Here is a 19,089-nt window from a genome sequence, read left to right on the forward strand (position 1 = left end):
GGGTTTTGAGTTCGTGGTGGGCCTCCGCGCGAAGTTGCATGTTTCATGCGCCTATTATGACATGCCCATTGTTCAGGAGGAAGGCTTAAACCTGGACGTCAGACGGCCCAATGCGAACTGTCCGATGTCCTCTGAGTGGTCGAGCGGATTGAGTTGATGTGTTACACAGACCGTCAGATGCCTACGACGTGGAATTGACACAGACTGCTTCATGTTTGTACGCGAGGCTAAAGCTAGGGTCCTTCCAAGTTTCATTCCGCTAGGAAAGTATGCTGAATCACGAATCATATAAAAACGTGTTTTGTTTGGTGCCCTCCGTGGACTGCGCCCAGCTTCGCGGGTCATCCTTCTGCACAGAGTGGAAGGGCAGTAATTTTTGAACACGAAAAAGCACTTGCTCTAGTAGAAACGGTGATTTAAAACTTGTGCCCAGCAAGTCCAGCGGCTCTGATGGTTTAAGCGCTGGTTTTAACAAGGCCTTGGCTAGTGCACTCGAAGCCCTTTCAGCCTCCCTATTTAACAAGGCGTTCAAACTTACGGCTTCGCCCCATTCTTTTATCGAGGCGCACCATATTAATCCGAAAGCCGACAACACAAAAAACTAAAATAGGTCACATCAGACAGCCCATTTTTTTATATAAATGTTGACTAGATTTTTTTCTGAAAGTACTGTCACATACAACACAAATGGTAACGGAGAAATTAAAAGGGGCGCATCAGAGATGTGGCATCATGGGTCGAAGCATAATTACGAATAAACAAAAAGTCAGGTGCGTGCATGAGTGCTGTTATGCTGCTCGAGGCGGCGTAGGAGTGCTCTAATCAACCTCGAATAAACGTTTTATTGTATGCCGCAAAACATATTGTTTCGTACTTTCGATCACGTAAATGTAGGCTCACTCAGTTATAAGGGTAAGTATAGCTCACGCGTATTGGAGGTTTTCGACTAGGTAGGACACTGGGGGCCCACACAAGCATGCGGTGTTTTGTGCGTGATGGCTACTCCTTAGCCCTTTCCGTTTTGTGTTTACATCTAGGTATTATGTTTAAAATTTTCGGAACGTACCTATACAATGATTTAAGCTACTTTAGTCTGAGGTGATACTGCTAGCATATGCGGATGGTGTTTCTGTCAAGAATGTCAAAACCTTCAGTATGCGTACACGCACTATATTGAACGGGTCCAAGTGCCTTGGGGTTTTGCACGGCTGCTGGCCTACTTAAAACTGCAGTTTTGCAACTTGGAAACCAGCCAAATCAAGTACCTGGGGCAACAACTTGAGAATTACCTGAACATCGACCCATGCGTAGTGGCCTGCCAAGTCACAGGAAACACGTAATAAAGGAAAATCGGAGACGGACCAACCTGTCTATTTCTGTGAGGGCGACTCTGTGCAATGTAGCTTTTATATCGAAGTTATGATTTGTACATGGTGGGAAAAGCGCTACCATGACGAGGGCAATCAAGTACACGGAACAAAGAGCTTCGCAATTCAAGTAATACGTTGTTCACTTATCAATGTGCAAACAAAGCACCGAGAATTCGCAGCGCTCATTTAGTCCTCGAAGTGACAAAGGTGCAGAAAAGGCAACCTCTTATTACAGGTACCGAACGATGGGCTGGCTGTGATACATTTTTGTGCTGTAAGTGACCAGTTTCTTTTTTAAGTGCAATGCACTTCTTAAGCGACCCTGAACCTGCGTCCACCGGCGATGTCCGCGCACGCGGAGATGGGCGCGCGCAGCCTGGCCGCTGACATGGCACATACCCACGTGGGGGATTGGCCAGGAATCTCCTCGTCTTCCTTGGCAACGGGGGGAGATGGGCGCGCGCTGCCTGGCCGCTGACATGGCACATACCCACGTGGGGGATTGGCCAGGAATCTCCTCGTCTTCCTTGGCAACGGGGGGAGATGGGCGCGCGCAGCCTGGCCGCTGACATGGCACATACCCACGTGGGGGATTGGCCAGGAATCTCCTCGTCTTCCTTGGCAACTGGGGGAGATGGGCGCGCGCTGCCTGGCCGCTGACATGGCACATACCCACGTGGGGGATTGGCCAAGAATCGGGCGTGAGAAGGGCTAATGCACCTGCTTAAAGGAGTACTGACACGAAATTTCAAAGCTGAGATCCGCTCTAGCAATCAAGTACAACGACAACACAAATAGGTGTCTGTGAATAAATGCATCTTTCTTTCTTTGAAGTTGTGTGTGTGTGTGTGTGTGTGATCTCTCTTTCGCGAACATTACCGAACCGCGCAAATTCAACTCGTGCATTCGCACTTCCACATTCTTCCCCTCGAGGAAATGCGGGCAATTTTCCTTAGGAATAGAGTTGATCGTTTTTGAGAACTGTGTGAGGCCCGCATAGGTGCAGTGCTTCCGCTGTTTGTAGTGCCATAACATCGTATGAAAGGAGGGAATTTTAGTTAATTCAGAAAAATAATGGTGTCGGCGCGATTCTTGTCTGCTCGCATCTCAGTGGAGTACCGGAGCATTGTCTCACGTGCATCTAAACCTATAAAATGAAGTGACCGACTGGCTGACCGACTGATTAATCAACGAAAGCCAAAACGGCGGCACATTGGGACTTGAAACTTCCAGAGCATATTTCTCCAAAGGCGTAGGGTTCAGTGAGGCGGGATCTTGGGAAATTATACCCCTGACGGAGGAAAAAGGGGAAATTTGTTTTTTCCGAATTCATGATACTGTCGCTCACCTATTCAGATAGCGAAGTGATTTTTCCTTATGTATGTTGCCGGTAGGATTCCCTAACGGCTTTGCCCTTAACAACACAGTGGGACGAAACTGCATTTGGGAGCAAACTGGGTATTTTTAACGATCCATTTATTTATTTATTTATCTATCTATATATTTATTTATTTATTTATTTATTTATTTATTTATTTATTTATTTATTTATTTATTTATTTATATATTTATTTTTATATTTTTTTTTATTTTTTTCTATTTATTTATTTACCCTAATGGCCTCGAGGGTATTACATAAGGAGGGTTTCATGCAGTAATCAATGAAACCAGCAATTTTTTGACAAGAAAAGAACAAGACAAGAAAACAGGCGCAGGATACTCAGTCGGTCAGCCCAAATAAGCAAGAAAAAACACAGCAAGGTGTTGACCATCGAGCGCATTGAAAAAGCTGCACATTACGTCATACAGCAGCAAAAAAAGTGGGTATGGCTAAGATGGTTCATCCCATTCAAGGAACGCAAGTAATGCAGTCTGGGAAGATGATTGCTGTGTATGCGATACAACGCTAGCAGGCAGAGCATTCCACTCATTTATCTACAAAATCAGGGGTGAGTAGTGGTGTTTCTTTGCGCGAGAAAATATACGTTCTTTTTTATGATCATGGTCGTCACGTGTGGAAATGTACGAAGCAGGTCTATCTACCTGACTTAGTTACCCGACGCAAAATAAAACGACTTCACTTAATTCACAAAATATTTAATCTTCCCATTAAACAACAAACTAATTTTTCCCTCAAGCTAGGTATTACCACGTAGTGATGACGTCCACGTAGCTGCCATCTATATGAGTCACACGCGTTCGTAAGCATGTTCGTTCATTCATTCCACGAACATCACTTGAATGGAACGGCCTTACGGCAGCAACTGTGAAAATCGCTGCTTTCCGTTCAGTTAATAGTAATGAAAGCAACTCCAATAGCCATGAAAGGATAGTAATTTTCCTGTTGTGTTGGTTTGATCTTTTGTGGAAAAGCTTTTTGGCTTGTTGTTGTAGTCATTCACATTTTGTGTACAGAATTTGTGAACTTTTTTGCCGTGTTCTTGCGCCATTATTCCACTTGGTATAATTGCCTGGTATGTACTATAATCTGTACTTGCTCGAGAATGGTAAAACCCACTCCCCTACATAATGCTTCGGCCTTGGAAGCACCTTTAAATAAATAAATAGGTCTCACCCCTTGGTGAACCCGAATGGTTTGTGCTGAGAAATATTGGAAAATAACGAAACCAATTTTAAGAACTTTGCCATGCAACGCCGCTAAAAAAACCAAAAGTAATTTTTAAAAATTACATCCCTGACGGCTCGAAAACGTCTAAAAGGTGATGTCAACGCCAAGAAAAACTGCTGGCTGTAGAAACTTGTACTTTCAGGAGCGCATTGCTTTTATGATGTGGGAGCTCAATACGGCTGAAGGCACCTCAGAAGGAAGAATAGCTAAAAAGATGTTCCAGAATTTCTTTAATCACAGGCTGGTTTAGTTATTCAACAACTGTTTGTTATGTAGGTAACCAATACCAATGTTTTAAACCTGCTCTATATTATTTTTTCATAACAGCCATATAATGTGGAGAATCAGGTTTTTTGGGAAATTACCTAGTTTTACGGATTTCTCAACCACTGTTCAGCCCGCTAATGTCTCCAATTTCTTATAGCTTACAAACGCTACCACTAAAATTATCCAAAAAGCAATTTCGGTATTCGTCACAAAAAGCGTTTAAAGATTGAAGCAGGAGTTTTTAATTTTCAATTACTCGATTGCTCTCGAAGGGAAATTGAGTTTAACTTTCACCGAGTAGCATTGCGCCTGCAATCTTTGGCAATTTCTGCAACCAACCGCTTCGCGTAGGAGCCTATGTTATTTATTATAAAACTGTGACTTACGGTACAATTTACGCCACCCACATAATACTTCTAATGAGTAAGTAGTCCTTTGAGCACACCATTGTACAATTATTTCCTGGATAGTTCGTATACAGCACGGCTTCCCGCTGTTTCCCATAACCGAAGCCTCGGGGAGGAGCCTATGTAATTGGAACTAGGTGTGAGGTCCCACTTGTATGCAAATACAGTTTCTACTTATGACAAGTAAGAGATAATTCAGCAAGTGTTAAACACGTTCCTCTTATTAGTTTAATGCTCCACCAGGACATACCAGGTACTGCAGCTAGTCTTTGTATAAATATGTATGCGATAACCTCTTTTCTTAAAAGCGGCACAGAGCCTTTTACCCTGGAGGCCAGGCGCAAGACGTACATACTAAAAAGAGTCAACAGGATGCAAGTTCAATCGGGGCCAGTGTCCTTTCTTCTAGATGTTTTGCAGCGAATACTAATTTATTATTTTTTTTACACCTACCTGGCATTCGGTACCTCCATACCAAAAATAAGGAGGGTGTGCTGCCTTATCTACTGATGTTTCTGGTCCTTCATAGCCCCTTGACGGCACGCCTGGCCTCGCTTGACGGTGACGTGCGTATCAAAACCGGAGCGGCAGATGTTTCCTGAGAGTGTTTCTGTGTTTGTTAAGGTCTGACACTTCAAGAGTCGATGCCTGATGGCTTGGAACGTGTTGAACATCTAAGTAATTGTATAACGAAAATACCAACAGGGAGATCCGCATGGCGAAAAAGGGTTTTTTGTCTTGCCCAGCATTGTGATCTTGTGTTTGGAATTATGCCGGAGTGCGGCTATAAAATAATATGGCACAATAGGCTGTACATCAGCTACATAGCTCGAGTGTACGAGATTTGATGCCAATACTAGGAGCGTTTTTTTTCTTGGGGCTGTTATGTGCCTTCCCTTATTATTATAATTGTTTTGTGAAACATTATGTACAAATGACTTTTCTCCTGTGCGTTTTTGTGGCGGGACGGTCGCCATCAGTGAAGCATAGAAAGATTCGCTTTGAAACAGAATTAATTGCTAAGAACTCAGAATGGTGGTTTAATGACGTACCACATGAATTGTTTTAACAAAATCAGGATAACAAAGATCACCTGCCCGCGTGTTCCCATTTCGGTCAATGATAATGGTGTCCTTGAGGCGCAGGAAACAACCCCGAATGTGAGACTTGCGTCCATCTTCGATAAATCGTGTTCTCACATTTGGCTTCCTACGGATCTTTTTTTCACATAGATTATGTTTGTCATCGCCCAGTGATGCAGCTGCAGATACCAGCTTACTTGCACGGTGCGGGAAAAACAATGGAATATTTATATTTTGTGGCGACACGCTTCTTGGAATCACTGAGAAGACAGAAGGCAGCAGATCAGCTACGGTTTTCTTTTTTATTCTAACATCTCAATTCTCCCATAATGCTCCAGTTGCCGGAGTAAAGAAATAGATGCAGCCTACATGAAAAAATGAGGGTACCTCGCTTTTAATAGTCGAAGCCGCGGGCGTCCAAAGCAGTTTGCATGAGAAGTTTAGGAACCCTCGGCACATAAATACCATCGCAGGTTTTCCTTTTTTGGAAATAGCAGATTCAAAGCTTGGAGGTCCTTCAGTCGCTGGAAGACGGAACATCAAACACCCAAGTTTTTATGTTACGAATAAGCAATATGTCTTCGAACCAAGGGACCAGTTTGCCAGATCTTGCGTATACTTCAGGCTGCCTCCCAGGTTGCAAACTTCATTGCAAACTTCGCGCAGAACCGTTTCGCCGAGCTGCGGAAGAAAGTAGTTGAGAGAACGGGCTACGCATGAACCAGTGCAGCTGCCTTGTTTCTTTCTGTAGCTCATCATCGTAAAGCACGGCGCTAGCGGATAAGCATAACTCGAGGTGGGACAAAACGTCATAGTAGAAATACCGGTTGCACATTCGCCATACAACGCGCTTCAGCTGTAGCCATCAGGAAAAAGAGGGGTAACTTAATAAAATGGATTGTTGAGCGAGTTGGTTCATGGCTTCAAGAAAATTAAAAAGAGCGCAAAGGACGAGGACAAAGAAACACAGTCCCAAAGAAGCGCGCGTCCCGTCTACTGTGTTTCTTTGTCCTCGTCCTTTGCGCTCTTTTTAATTTTCTTGAAAAAGAGGGGTTTTGTGCTAATGCCGACAGGCTGTTCGCGCAAAAGCTGATGACACCAGTGCATACGAAGTTCATTCTCATTCTCTTGGAAGCTCAGTCCGCAGATGGTAAAAGGCATAGCAGCACCCAAGTTTAAAACTGTAGACCTGAACAGACTTGCGCAACGCATAAAGCACAGTAAACACATATGCCTTCCAATGCTTTTTTCTGCCAAGACTCATCAAAACAAATTCTTTTCAGACACACTGTAACCGAAAAGGACGTGGGCAGCGGAAATTTAGCCGCAGCCCCGGAAAAAATTTGAAATCATTAAACAGAAATGACTTGTTCAGAGCCAAATATTCGTAGCATAGCGGGCTGGAAGAAGAATGACAAAGTCGGAGGACTGTTTTCTCTGGAAATAGAATGATTGTTCTTCTCAAGAGCATATGGTGAATTGTCATGCGGGTGAGAGATCACATACATAAATGGAGAAACAACAGTTGAAAATGCGGCCGCTATTTCTGCTAATGATCTTTTAGTCCCTGCTCGAGTTCTGCTTATTCCCTACGGTCGTGTCGCGTGGCGATTCGCTAGACGAAGAAAAAAATTGTAATGGTTTAAGCATTGCCCATTTTCTGAGAGGAACTTTTCCTTCGCCGTTTGACCGCCTGTTTCTACGTAAGTGAATATAAAGTGGTCTGAAAATTCAGAAATATGTGAGCAATGACGCGGCTGCCAATCTTAAAGGCACTGTGCAACACTTTCTAGAAACACTTTCACGCTTTCCTTCGCGCCCAGCCATGCGAAAGCTATAGTTGTTGCTAGCACGAAGCGGCACTGCGTAAATAGCTCGTCGCAACAGATAAAGCCTTCCATTTCTGCTTTGCTTTTGTGCCCTTCTTTTTAAAGGCGCCATGAAGACAAAACAACAACTTTGGTTCATAAAAAAGATGGCCTCGTTAGAATCATACTGACACTAGTTTTAACGTAAATGTTGCTCAAATAAGCTATATAATTAGGAAAAAAGGGAATGGCCATGTGACCCACTCCCTTATTTCCCGCAACATAACCAATGATGTCATACCAGCCTGCTCTGTGGTTGGCGGAGGCCGGAAAATCAAACGCAAATTAGGCAGACCTTAGAAGCATGCAGAACGAACTATTTGTGCCTAAATTTAGGCCACATTCTTTTTGAAGCAATAAGAATCGTGGGACAAACAGTGGAAGTTACGAAAGCACATGTAGACATAAAAGTACTGATGCGTACTGCCGTTGGTACTGCGCGCATAGTGCTTGGTTTAGCTGCACAGCACTGCCGGGCTTTGGGGTTGTATCAGATCACACTGGCCGATTGAGTCAAGCAACGGTGTCTTACCTGACCATATTTGTCGAGCGAGGAATATGTTTCACGAAACGAATATTTTCTCCCAGAATATACCAGGCCAAAAACAAACGGCTAGCCACGATATTGTGGCGCCATCGAGGTTCAGTAACGTAAACCAACGCGTGAGCCCCTCGAGACCAACGCCGCCGTACAGGGTGGAGACCCCCTTTGAACGGTCCCGTGCCGCTGCAATTGTGGCAACGTTCTCAACGCGCTGTTGTTATTTTCGTTTCCCAGGAGACCCAGAAACGCAAAACCGATAAGATGATTCAAACTTCGCCAGTAAACCACGTTGCGGCGATAAGCTTAGCGCGGTTTTGATACAATAACTTTCTTCGGCGGCGGCGAGCGAGCGTCCCAAAATGGCGGCGTCAGCGTATACGCATCACCACCCTGTACGGCGGTCGCATGATCAAGGGTTAGGCTGCAGACCGGTCGGTTCCGGTGATGCCATTGCAGACCACGAAAACACACGGTTTAGAGGGAAAATAAAAATTGTAACGTAGATTGATTAATTTCTCAGCGAAGAAAACATCTTTTGTATCCGGACAAGCGCAGGGGGCACTATAAAACATGGAATCTATGGAATAAAACAAACTTTTCTTTTGTCTTCATGGGCCCTTTAAAGTGGCTATCGAATGTGTTCTTTGCTGCAACTGAAGTAAATCCATCCAATGGCTGCTACACTGCTGTAATGACGTAATTCTAGCGGTCAAAGAGGGCCAAAACTGGAAAGAATAGAAAAATGTTTTGTGCAATTTTCTGAGCTACTTGATGGGCATATGACGGTGATTATAGGCTGAGGTACTTTGAGACTGCCTAATCTAAATACTCTATGTGTTGGCTGACTACGTTCTTCGAGCATTTAGGATTTAGAATGATTATAGGCTGAGGTACTTTGCGGGTTGCAGGATCCCTCTAAGAACGGTGCCATGACGCAGCCTGGTCAGATTGTTTTTTTTTTTCTGCCATGGCGAGTTAGCTGCTACGTCCAGCCGGTTAAGTGGCAAAACGACCCTAATTTACGGGAAAAGCACGTAACCAGAAATACCTGAGCTGCGAAATTACCTTTTCCTGAGAGATATATCTTCCCAGTGACGAAGTGCACATTCAGCAAAATTGTGACTGTATAAATGGTCGCATCTGGTACGACATTATTTGTCGTGATAAAATTGCACTGGATCCTATTTGCCTCTTCACGATGGCAGTTGTGGCTGTTTTCCGTGCCTCAAAGGAACCATTCCCGTTCCACAAACCGTCCTACCATGGTGTGCGAGCTTTATGAGGCTCAGATGATTAAAAAAGTTGCACACATGTATCAAGGTATGCCCTTACCACCCTTTGGCAATGATTTTTTTAAAGCGAAGCTTTGTACTTCTACCAGCCAAGAGTTCTGTAGCGACTGTCGGCGTCAAAAAAAAAAAAAACTTCCGCGAGCAAATAAAAACAATTACTGGCATGGCCACGAATCAAAACTGGACAGAATAGAGAAACGGAGCGATAGCCCGTTGTCTTACGAATTGTGCTACGAGCGCACGCAGAGAAGGGGGAGACACACGGTTTAGACAGGGACGGGGACAGACGAAAGAGACAGACAGCGAGAACGCCCTGCGTTCTCGCTGAAGTTTACGTGAGAGCGTCACGCTAGCTTTCGCGGTGCTGTGCACTTCCCTCGCGGCACGTGTAGCGGACGTGTGTGGGCCAGTGGTGCATTCATTTCGTGTCGAAGAGTTTGGACACGTGTGCAACACCGATAACGAGCAACGGACTACCATCCGTGGAACGTCCACTGAGTTAATGTTCAAGAATAATTTAACTGCGGTGAAAGCGCGATGTCTGAGTGTGTATCACACCTATCATAAGGCCGTTCTGTACGGCGTGCTGAAGGGAAATGACAAAGAACGTGTTACAGGTACGGTGTAACATATTATTAATGCAACCGATCCGCGGTCACCCGTTGTAGGTGGTGTATCAAGCTTCGCTTCTCAACACTCCCCGCAGGGTGGATTGGCCCGCAGTTTTGTTTCGTTTTATGTGGTATAACGGAATTTCATTCTGCTTTTATTTTTATGTAACATGGTATTTCTGGCATTTTGCTTTCCTATTTACAAATACATTTTTGTTTTGCATTTGTCTGTCTCGCGTTGTGTATGTGTTCAATATAGTTTGTAAGATGTCTCAATAAGTGTATTTTACGAATAACCTTGGGCAGTAACATAGCCAGGCGACGAAAACGAGATGGAAACAGGCTGGGATGGCTCAAGTCGGACACCCTCCGGTCGCTGATGTTCAACTGCGTAGAGCCAGCCTCCTGCCATGTCGCCAGAATTAACCTTTACAACAACATCACTCTTCAGGCCTAGGTAAGAAAATGTAGCAGCTCCAACACTTTCGAAATATGTGTTGCCCAGCGCGCAGCAACATGATCAAGCTGTGCTAATTTGTCAGCATGTGCTTTTCAGCGACTTATGCTGCGCCGTGTCTCCTGCCCGACTGTGTCCATGCATTGGTTTATAATTCGTCGAGGAGGTGCTCGGCAACGAGAAATAATATTTTTGCGACAGCACTTCCTGCGTGAACCGTTCATTCTGCCCACATATAGAAAGTCAGCTCTATGATGCTAGGATAAATTAAAGTGCGAAGGAAAGTTTGATATCCACCTGAATGCAGATGGATGTCACACTTTCCTTCCCAGAAACTTACTCCACCTTGGGGATTTCCCCTAAATCTGGTCGATCGATAAATAAAGTATTTTAAAAAGCCTGGCCGCCCGATACCCCATTCCAGACTGCTTTAACCCCGTGTCCACAAACCAACCTTAAGTATCACTTTTCCCTCCGGACAGATTTTACTGCCTTAAAGGAGCTATGAAGAGAAAAACACAAGTTTGGTTCATTCAAAAGATTGCCTCGTTAGAATCATACTGACACCACTTTTAACGTAAACTTCGGTGGAATAAGCCACATAATTAGGAAAAAAGGAAATGGCCTTGCGACCCACTAGCTCATTTCCCGCAACATAACCTATGATGTCACACGAGACAGCTCTGCGATTGGCGGAGGGCGGCAAAACCAAACAAAAATTAGGCAGAGTATAAGCCGGCCAAACGAGCTATTTGCCTTAACTTTAGGGCACATTCTTTTTAAAGCCGTAAGAATGGTGGTAAGTGTAAGTTACGAAAGCACATGTAAACATAGAAGTACCGCTGCGTACCGCTGCTGTTAGTACTGCGCGCACTATTCTTGTTTAGCTGCACAGGACTGCGGGGCTTTGGGGTTGTCTCAGACGACACTGGCCGATGGATTGACGCGACGGTGTCTTACGTGAACATATTTGTCGAGCGAGCAGTATGTTTCACGAAACGATTTTCTCGCGGAACAAAAAAAAAAAAGGCAGAAAACGACACGCCATGGTATGGTGGCGCTATCTGGGTTGAGTAACGTGAACAAACCCGCGAATAGCTCGGTACCAACTCTGCCGTACAGGGTGGAGACACCCTTTGAACGGTCCCGTGCCGCTGCGATTGGGTCAACGTGCTCAGCGCGTTGTTCGTTTCGTTTCGCACGCGACCCAGCAACGCGAAACAGATCAGTTGATTCAAACTTTGCCAGTTAACCGCGTTGCGGCGATACTTTTAGCGCGATTTTGATACAATGACTTGCTTCGGCGGCGAGCGAGCGATCCAAAATGGCGGCCCCAGCGTGTACGTGTCTCTGCCCTGTATGGCGGACGCGCGAATCAAGGGATCCTAGGCTGCAGAGCGGTCTGTGATGTCATTGCAGCTACGAAAACACACGATTTAGCGGGAAAATCGAAATTTTAACATAAATTGATTAATTTCTCAGTGAATAAAGCAGCGTTTGCATTCGAACAAGCGCTGGGGGCACTACAAAACACGAAATCTCTCGAATAACACAACTTGTATTTTGTCTTCATGGCTCCTTTAACGAGTTTCAAGAACTGAATTTATGCTGAAAGTGTGCCTTTTCGTGAACTTATCGGCACTGAAATTAAGCGTCCTTAAGGTGGCTCCTGACTAATTTTAAGTGCCCTTTTCTCCAAAAGCTTAAGCATTGTTCGTGAAAAATTGATAAAGCAGTAAATGTTAGGGCAGAGGAGAGATGCAGCTAGGTTCGTTGTCACGGCTGAACGGAACGGGGTTCCCAGCTTTAGTTCCCACGATTATGTACATGATGATGATGATGAATGAGATGTTGACACCCCCCACCCCACACGGGGGATTAAACACACTCCCGCAGCCGCAATATGTGCCTGCCACAAACGGTTACGGGAAAATCGCGCATTGATGGCAATCTTGCTGACAGTCCGAAACTTTTCTGCTGGCACTGCGCCTCTATAATGCTTCAGCGTTAGAGGCTATTGTGCGAGCCCGTACTATATATAGCAAGACCTTGACAGAACAATGCCCCCCAAGCGAATCCCACAGCTTGCCCAAAGACTTGAACGAAAGCCCCGGCTCCTAGCACTGCCAGTTTGCGGTGGAGAAATGAATTTTCGCGACCTTTTTGCTGGTAGACTCCCAGCCTTCGCAGCCCGCTTCGCAGTCCGCCCGGAAGGTTCGCAGAGTAGTAGAAAGTTCGCGAGTATTCTGGCTCGGTCATTGGAAGCAGAAAATGCTTCTGGGGTCTTAGGCACGGCTAACTCCGATGAATGCTGGCCGTCCCCAAAGGTAGCTGAATCTTGTCGGCTCGAAAGGCTTCTTAGTTCTTTTAGTCCCTTTACTCCCGACTGCGATATAACGATTCGAAGGGCAATATTCGGCGGTCATAACCTTTTGTTGTACTTGTCCAAGTCGGTACCGGTCATATGAAATTCCCTGGACTTGTACCCTTTTTCCTCCATCGGTGCCTCAACGTTCGTTGCAGCTTGAGAAGCTGCCTCAACCTTCCTCCATCGGTGCCTCAACCTTCGCTGCAGCTTCCTTGCAGCTTGGTATTCACATAACAAGACTGCACGTCTTATGCGTTCGACACCGACAGTTCCAGTCTTTAAGATATGGAAATGCGGCATTCCGACAGTTGCCCTTAATCTTGAACCCTCTTATGCAGATCTTCAGGGGAACGCGGCGTTCATATCGGTGGTTTAAATGTTTCCCCGTCTGTGTTTTGCTCTTGGAAAACGTTTTCCATGCGGCTACGGTGTTCACAAAGTTCAACCGCAGGAAACGTTCGGGCTGACGACGTTTTCTCGGAGACGAGCCTTGCTTACATGCTGCAATGACCTCATAGGTTTCTAGGCATACGGTATCAAGAACACATCCGTGGAACGATTGAAGTGCTGGCGGGTAATTGCACGCACTCGCGGGTAGGGTTTCAAGAACCTCCTGCAAGGCTTCACTCTTCATGTAGTCCGCAACGACGTTGTACTCCATCGCACGTGCTAGCTGCTTAATATGTGTTTATTCGTGAGCTCGTGCTATCTCCAGTTCGGCAGGAGCCGCTGGCGTGTCCCGAAGGTCCGCTATCAATACCAAGTTCTTGCTGTCCCTTGTAGAAGCCACGTGTTGCGTCGGCTGGTACATAAATGCACTCGTGGTGTCGGTGCAAATTACGTCCTAATCTCTTGTCTGTGAATTGGTAGGACGATAGTCAAGTTTGGCGATTCGGTATTGTAGCGTAATTCGTTTTACCTCGGGCAGCACGCCTTTCTTTAGGCAAGTTATGTAATGAGTAAGCCGGGCTTTGGCGCAGTGAAAGCTCTCGGTGTATAATTCAGCCTCCTCTACTTCCTCCTAAAGTTGGTCATCGACTAGATCTATGATGTCCGAATCCAATTTTCTTAGCGTTTTCCGTTTACGTTAGAGGTTTTCGAGGCACATTTTGAGTTTCCCGACAGCTGGTAGCGGAGTAGTGATTTGGTAAATATCGGTAAGAGTAGCTATGAATTCTGCACGGGCCTAGCTTGCTCTTCGGTATCGGCACTCTTGGTGCCTAGCATGGTGGATTGGTCGGGACGTGGCTTGTCTGCGTCGGTGGGCGAGTTGCGGTCAGTTTTTGTTGGTGCACCGGGGATGGCCACACCTGGTGTCGGTCGAGTCTTATTAGTCACAAGTCCCTCGAGGCCGGCGGTAGGAACGCAAGTTTTGGCGTCGGTGCCTTCGAGGGAGTCGGTCGTCGGTATGCGGTCGCTGTCAGCCATGGTGACCGGTGGCTCAGGGTGAATCAGCGGTGAATGGTTCGGTGTCTGACTTTCCCAAAGCCAATAGTCCCCGTCAGTCCCCGTCAGTCCCTGATCTTCTTCCCAGTTTTCGGCACCAAATGTTAGGGCAAGAGCAGACAGGCAGCAAGGTTAGGTGTCATGGCTGAACAAAACAGGGGTCCCGCTTTAATCACACGATTATGTACACAATGATGATGATGATTGAGATGTTGACAGCACACACCCCACACGGGGATTCAACAGTAAAAAACGAAGCGTTTTCTCCAATAAAAACAGATCTAAGCACACGCCTTCCACTCGTAAAAGGCTGTGCCCCCCTACTCCATCCCCCCCCCCCCACGGCTATCGCGCGATGCGGCCACTGTCTACAAAATGGCGCCGGCAGGTGCTGCTAGAGTTTGTCGCCCCTTGCTAGAATGATACTAATCGGGCAAACCAAGTTGCACATGTGAGAAGGGGGATGATATCGTGGTGAAAATTTACTCAATTCAGGGTCATGCGCGGCCGTAGGGCTAGCCGCGACCAAATATCGGCAGCGGTTTTGAAGTCTAAAGTTCTTTGCAGGGACCGGCCACCCATAGAGCCGGCTGATCCGAGTGTTTCGAAGCGGGTCCCGCGGGAGCGTCCTCCCCTATTCGTGCAAAAGTCAAGCCCCACCCACACGGCATCCGCGGATTGGAGCGTCGCGCGCTAGCCGCGGTGGCAGGAGTTTGGTGTGCTCCGAAAAGGCAACTTTTGGTAAGGGCGCAATAAGGAAGGTTGCTGAAGCGCGCTGTGGCCTTTTCTTATACTGGTATTTTTGGGACATTAACGAAAGGCTTTCTTGGGCATAGCTCAAGTGTGTTTTCTGAATACGGTGGTAGGAGTCGAAATGAACGGCAAAGAAATTTTTTGCCAGATTTTATGTTAGTGACTTTACCCATCAAGACATTAAATCCAAAGAAAATTAGCCCAATTAGTCGTTCGAGAAGCGGCGTAAACTGCAGGTCACAGTCTATACGCTTTCCATGGAAATATAAATTTCAAATAAATCACTTGAAAGGTAAACTGCCTGCACGGCTGTAATGACCATATAAACTTCGTGGCAAGATTTAGCACAAAACTGGAAAGGCTAATTGTTAGCAGGTATTGGGTTATTGTGTTCATATCTAAAGAGTTTCATTGCAAGCACAAAAAAGCAACAATAAGTGCTAAGAATATTTTGAGTAGGTGGGAAATTTCATCACCAGATATTATTCTTCCTTACGAGTAGTAGCTAAGGCATTTTTAGGAGTAATTTTTAGTTAATTTCGTTGACGCACCTTTCCGACGTGGTAGATGTCACCTGGTAGCACGACGGCGAAGCAAAATGCGGTTATACAAACAGCAAGCTTTATCACGTATTTGTTAATGCGGAAAATTGCATTCGAAGCTCGGCGCATGTTTCTAAAGACTTCGCACTTAGCGGGCCTTTAGAGGCAAGCGACGTAGTGACAATATCGCTGGTTTTAGGTGCACTCACACGGGCTATAAATATTTGGTGACCTTTTTTTTCAAATGGCGGCCTTGGTTGTGCAAAAGTGCGCTTGGCTGTCGCACACTCCAAGCCAAAAATTACCAAAATACGGTGAGAAATATGGCTTCAACTGAAGCACTTGTTAGAAAGGCTGTGAACTTTAAAAATTGCTGCAGTTAAAAGTTTAAGGGGTTAAAAAGGAAACATATTCTGTCATCAGGACAGCAAAATGAAAAACTGGCTTGAGGAGGTTCCACATACGATTGCCTATGCTCTACAGAGGCCTACAGTGGCCGTACTTACTACATTGAGACATCGCAAAAAATTGTAACCAATCAAAATGCTCAGAATAGAAAGAGAACTGAAAACCTCTATTATTACAAAACTATTGCTGTTTATTTTATATGTGTGGCCATATCGGAGACATTGTAGTCATTCATATTTAAGTCTTGGCTACATAAATCATTCTGTATTAGTTCAGATGTTTTTAGCATTAACTCGAGGCCAAACGAATAGGATCTCGTATTTCACAATCTTATTTGTGCACCGTAGTTACTCCAGAGGTTAGTTGTTTCATGAGTCACGCATTTAAGCTCAATGCGACAGTTGCCACTCTCAATTCGAGGGGTAAAGTAAACGACTATTGGATGAGAATGTGTGGTGCATTTAGTAATTGTTGCTTTGAAAACAAGTTTGGATCTTTTCAATTCATGTCCAGTCAAGAACCCGCCCTTTTATACAGCCTTTTCGTGGCGATAGGATTGCCATACTCGGATCTACAATACTAACACACACACAAGAATCATGCGCTCCCACTTTCTTAACATGCGACACCTGCTCTAGAATGTTCGCAAAATTTCAGAATAGGCTCAAAACTCGTTATAAGATGACGGGGTATAACGAAATATTAGACATAACGGAGTAAATAAAATACCTCTTGAAATATCCATAGAACACCGTGCATTTGAAACAAACCTTGTTAAAGAACTAAAATTCACCTGCAAATGGACATAAGGACCTGCAAATGGATATAGGCTCTTCAAGCAAGTTAGCGATATCGCTGCCGATATTCTAGAAATGAAAAATGCAGAAGCACAAACCAACCAAAGGCTCAGCGCGATAGATAAGAAACTAGAAAATACTAGCGGATTTAAAAAACAGGTTTCAGACTGCGTGAAAAAATAGCTGTGCTAGAGGACAACCTTCAAGCTGTTACAAAATAACTTGACCAGCTGTGAAACAGGAGCCGTAGGTCTAACCTCATCATTTATGGCGTACAGGAGTAGCCCAACGAGTCGCCAGAAACATTGGTGGGGTAAGTGTAATATCGAAGGAAATGTTTGAAGGTATACTAAATGTAAATACCGGGGTTATAGAAAAAATTCACAGCCTAGGAAAACAGTCTAATGAAGATGTTAATGAGATCAGGCCTATTATCTCGAAATTGTCGAATTACCAGGAAAAAACTAAAATATTCAAAAACTGCTCTAAACTGAAAGGTCCCGGTTACTCAATAAGTGACGACGTCTCTCGTACCATGCGAGACGTTAAAAGAAACTCTGAGATCGAAAAAAAGAAAATCGAGACAAAGGTGAAAAGGTGATGCTGGTTCATGAATTATGATAAAGTGAGCATTATTGGAAACTCTACGGCTGGGACAATAACCGCGCTGATCTTGTTGCTCTGGCAAAAAACAAAAATCGTCCGCTTACGGAAGGCCAGGTCACCGGAGGCCGACGCCACTAACGGTGCTTAACGTTAATGCGCGAAGACTTGTGAACAAAGCCTACCAGTTTGAGGCCATTTTGATCGCCAATCCGCCAGACATCGTCACTGCCACAGAAACGTGGTTGCATAAAGAAATATTGGACCGCGAATTTGTTCCGCCAAACTACGTGATTGTTCGGAAAGATAGACAGCACAGAGGTTAGGACGTTGCCATTGTCTTACGACAAGGCATAAGCTTTACAGTCATGCCAGATGTTCCGGACGTCGAAGCGGTCTGGTGTTAGGTCTCCCTAAGTCGTGTCACTGTATCCATTAATGCGGTATACAGATCCCCGCATGCGCAAGCGGCATATCTGGAATCTTTATATGACGACATGCACAACCATGTGACCGGTGGAGCAGTAATCATGGCTTAGGGCTTCAATCTGCCCGATGTAAACTGGGAGCGTCTGAGTCCAGGAGCTGCTATGAATGACTTTCTCAGGCGATTACCTATTGTCATTTAATCTCACGCAACTTGTTGCCACGCCAACCCGTGAACAACAGGTATCTAGTTCTTTACTAGATCTCATCTTTGTTATACCCGTGCCACACGTACACGAAAAATGACATTAGGTGCTTAATGCCTTAACTTTTAATGCCATTAATTCGCTGCTACATGCAAAAATCTAATGCCATTCGCTCTAACGCCATTTTGGTTTAGGGAGTTCCACACAACTCATTTACCTTCACGAACACCTTAAATCTGCCTACGCTCGAACGTGATGAGCACCAAATGAAACCAATGAAACTCTCAGCCACAAAGTGTTGACGCGAAAACGTAGCTTAACTTCGAAATAAGGCGGTTTTTTGTGCATCCTTAGTGGCGGAGTTTTGAAGAAGACGAAATTCACTAAAACAGCGGCAAAAAACAAAACATCGTGTCACCCGTCATGCTAAATTTTTCGGATTTGGCTACCACTGGCAGACGATGGCAGCCGATGAAGTCACTTTTATAAATGGCTCACACCATTTTTAAGAAAACACTGTTTCTCATAACGTTTTCTTTTCACAAAAAAACATTTGTAACCCTTGTAAGATGTTTTTCTCTACGTTAAATACTTCTAAAATATAAGTGAATTCCTCTTTTTAGTCATGATCACCATCATGCCTAACACATTTAATGCCTTTGCGGTTTCGCGTGTAGCACGGCCCGACCAGTTAATGTCATTTGGCATCTTAAGGCCTTCAGTACTTAATGCCATTTTTTGTGTACGTGTGGCACGGGTATTATTGATCATTTCTCATCAAACAAAATCTTAAGAGAAACCCTGGAGGGGTTATATGATCACAAAGTGGTTTCATGCTGCGTATCTGCACCATGCTCCGCTCGCATGAGAGGGCCGGTTAAGTATGTCCCGGCGTTTCACAAGGCCGATGACGCTGCAGGTATGACGTATGTAGAGCATGTATACCCCGACTTCTTCGATATGTGCGCTGATGGGTCCTTGGCGATTGACGAGATATGGGCTAAATTCAAAGC

The 19,089-nt window shown here is 45.0% G+C and overlaps 1 protein-coding gene across 1 annotated transcript in view; it reads right to left on the bottom strand.

The window, feature by feature from the left end:
* Window positions 1-15,785, bottom strand: part of LOC144167369 (uncharacterized) — a 57,359-nt gene extending 41,574 nt beyond the window's left edge. Inside the window, exon 1 of the mRNA XM_077696654.1 lies at window positions 15,646-15,785. Coding sequence (XP_077552780.1) covers window positions 15,646-15,765 — 120 coding nt within the window. The 5' untranslated portion in view covers window positions 15,766-15,785. The remainder of the gene's footprint in view (window positions 1-15,645) is intronic.
* Window positions 15,786-19,089: the final 3,304 nt, after the last annotated feature.

Source organism: Haemaphysalis longicornis, unplaced genomic scaffold (genome assembly GCF_048455015.1).
Source record: "Haemaphysalis longicornis isolate Haplotype H1 unplaced genomic scaffold, Haemaphysalis longicornis Haplotype H1 scaffold_2, whole genome shotgun sequence".
Lineage (NCBI taxonomy): Eukaryota > Metazoa > Arthropoda > Arachnida > Ixodida > Ixodidae > Haemaphysalis > Haemaphysalis longicornis.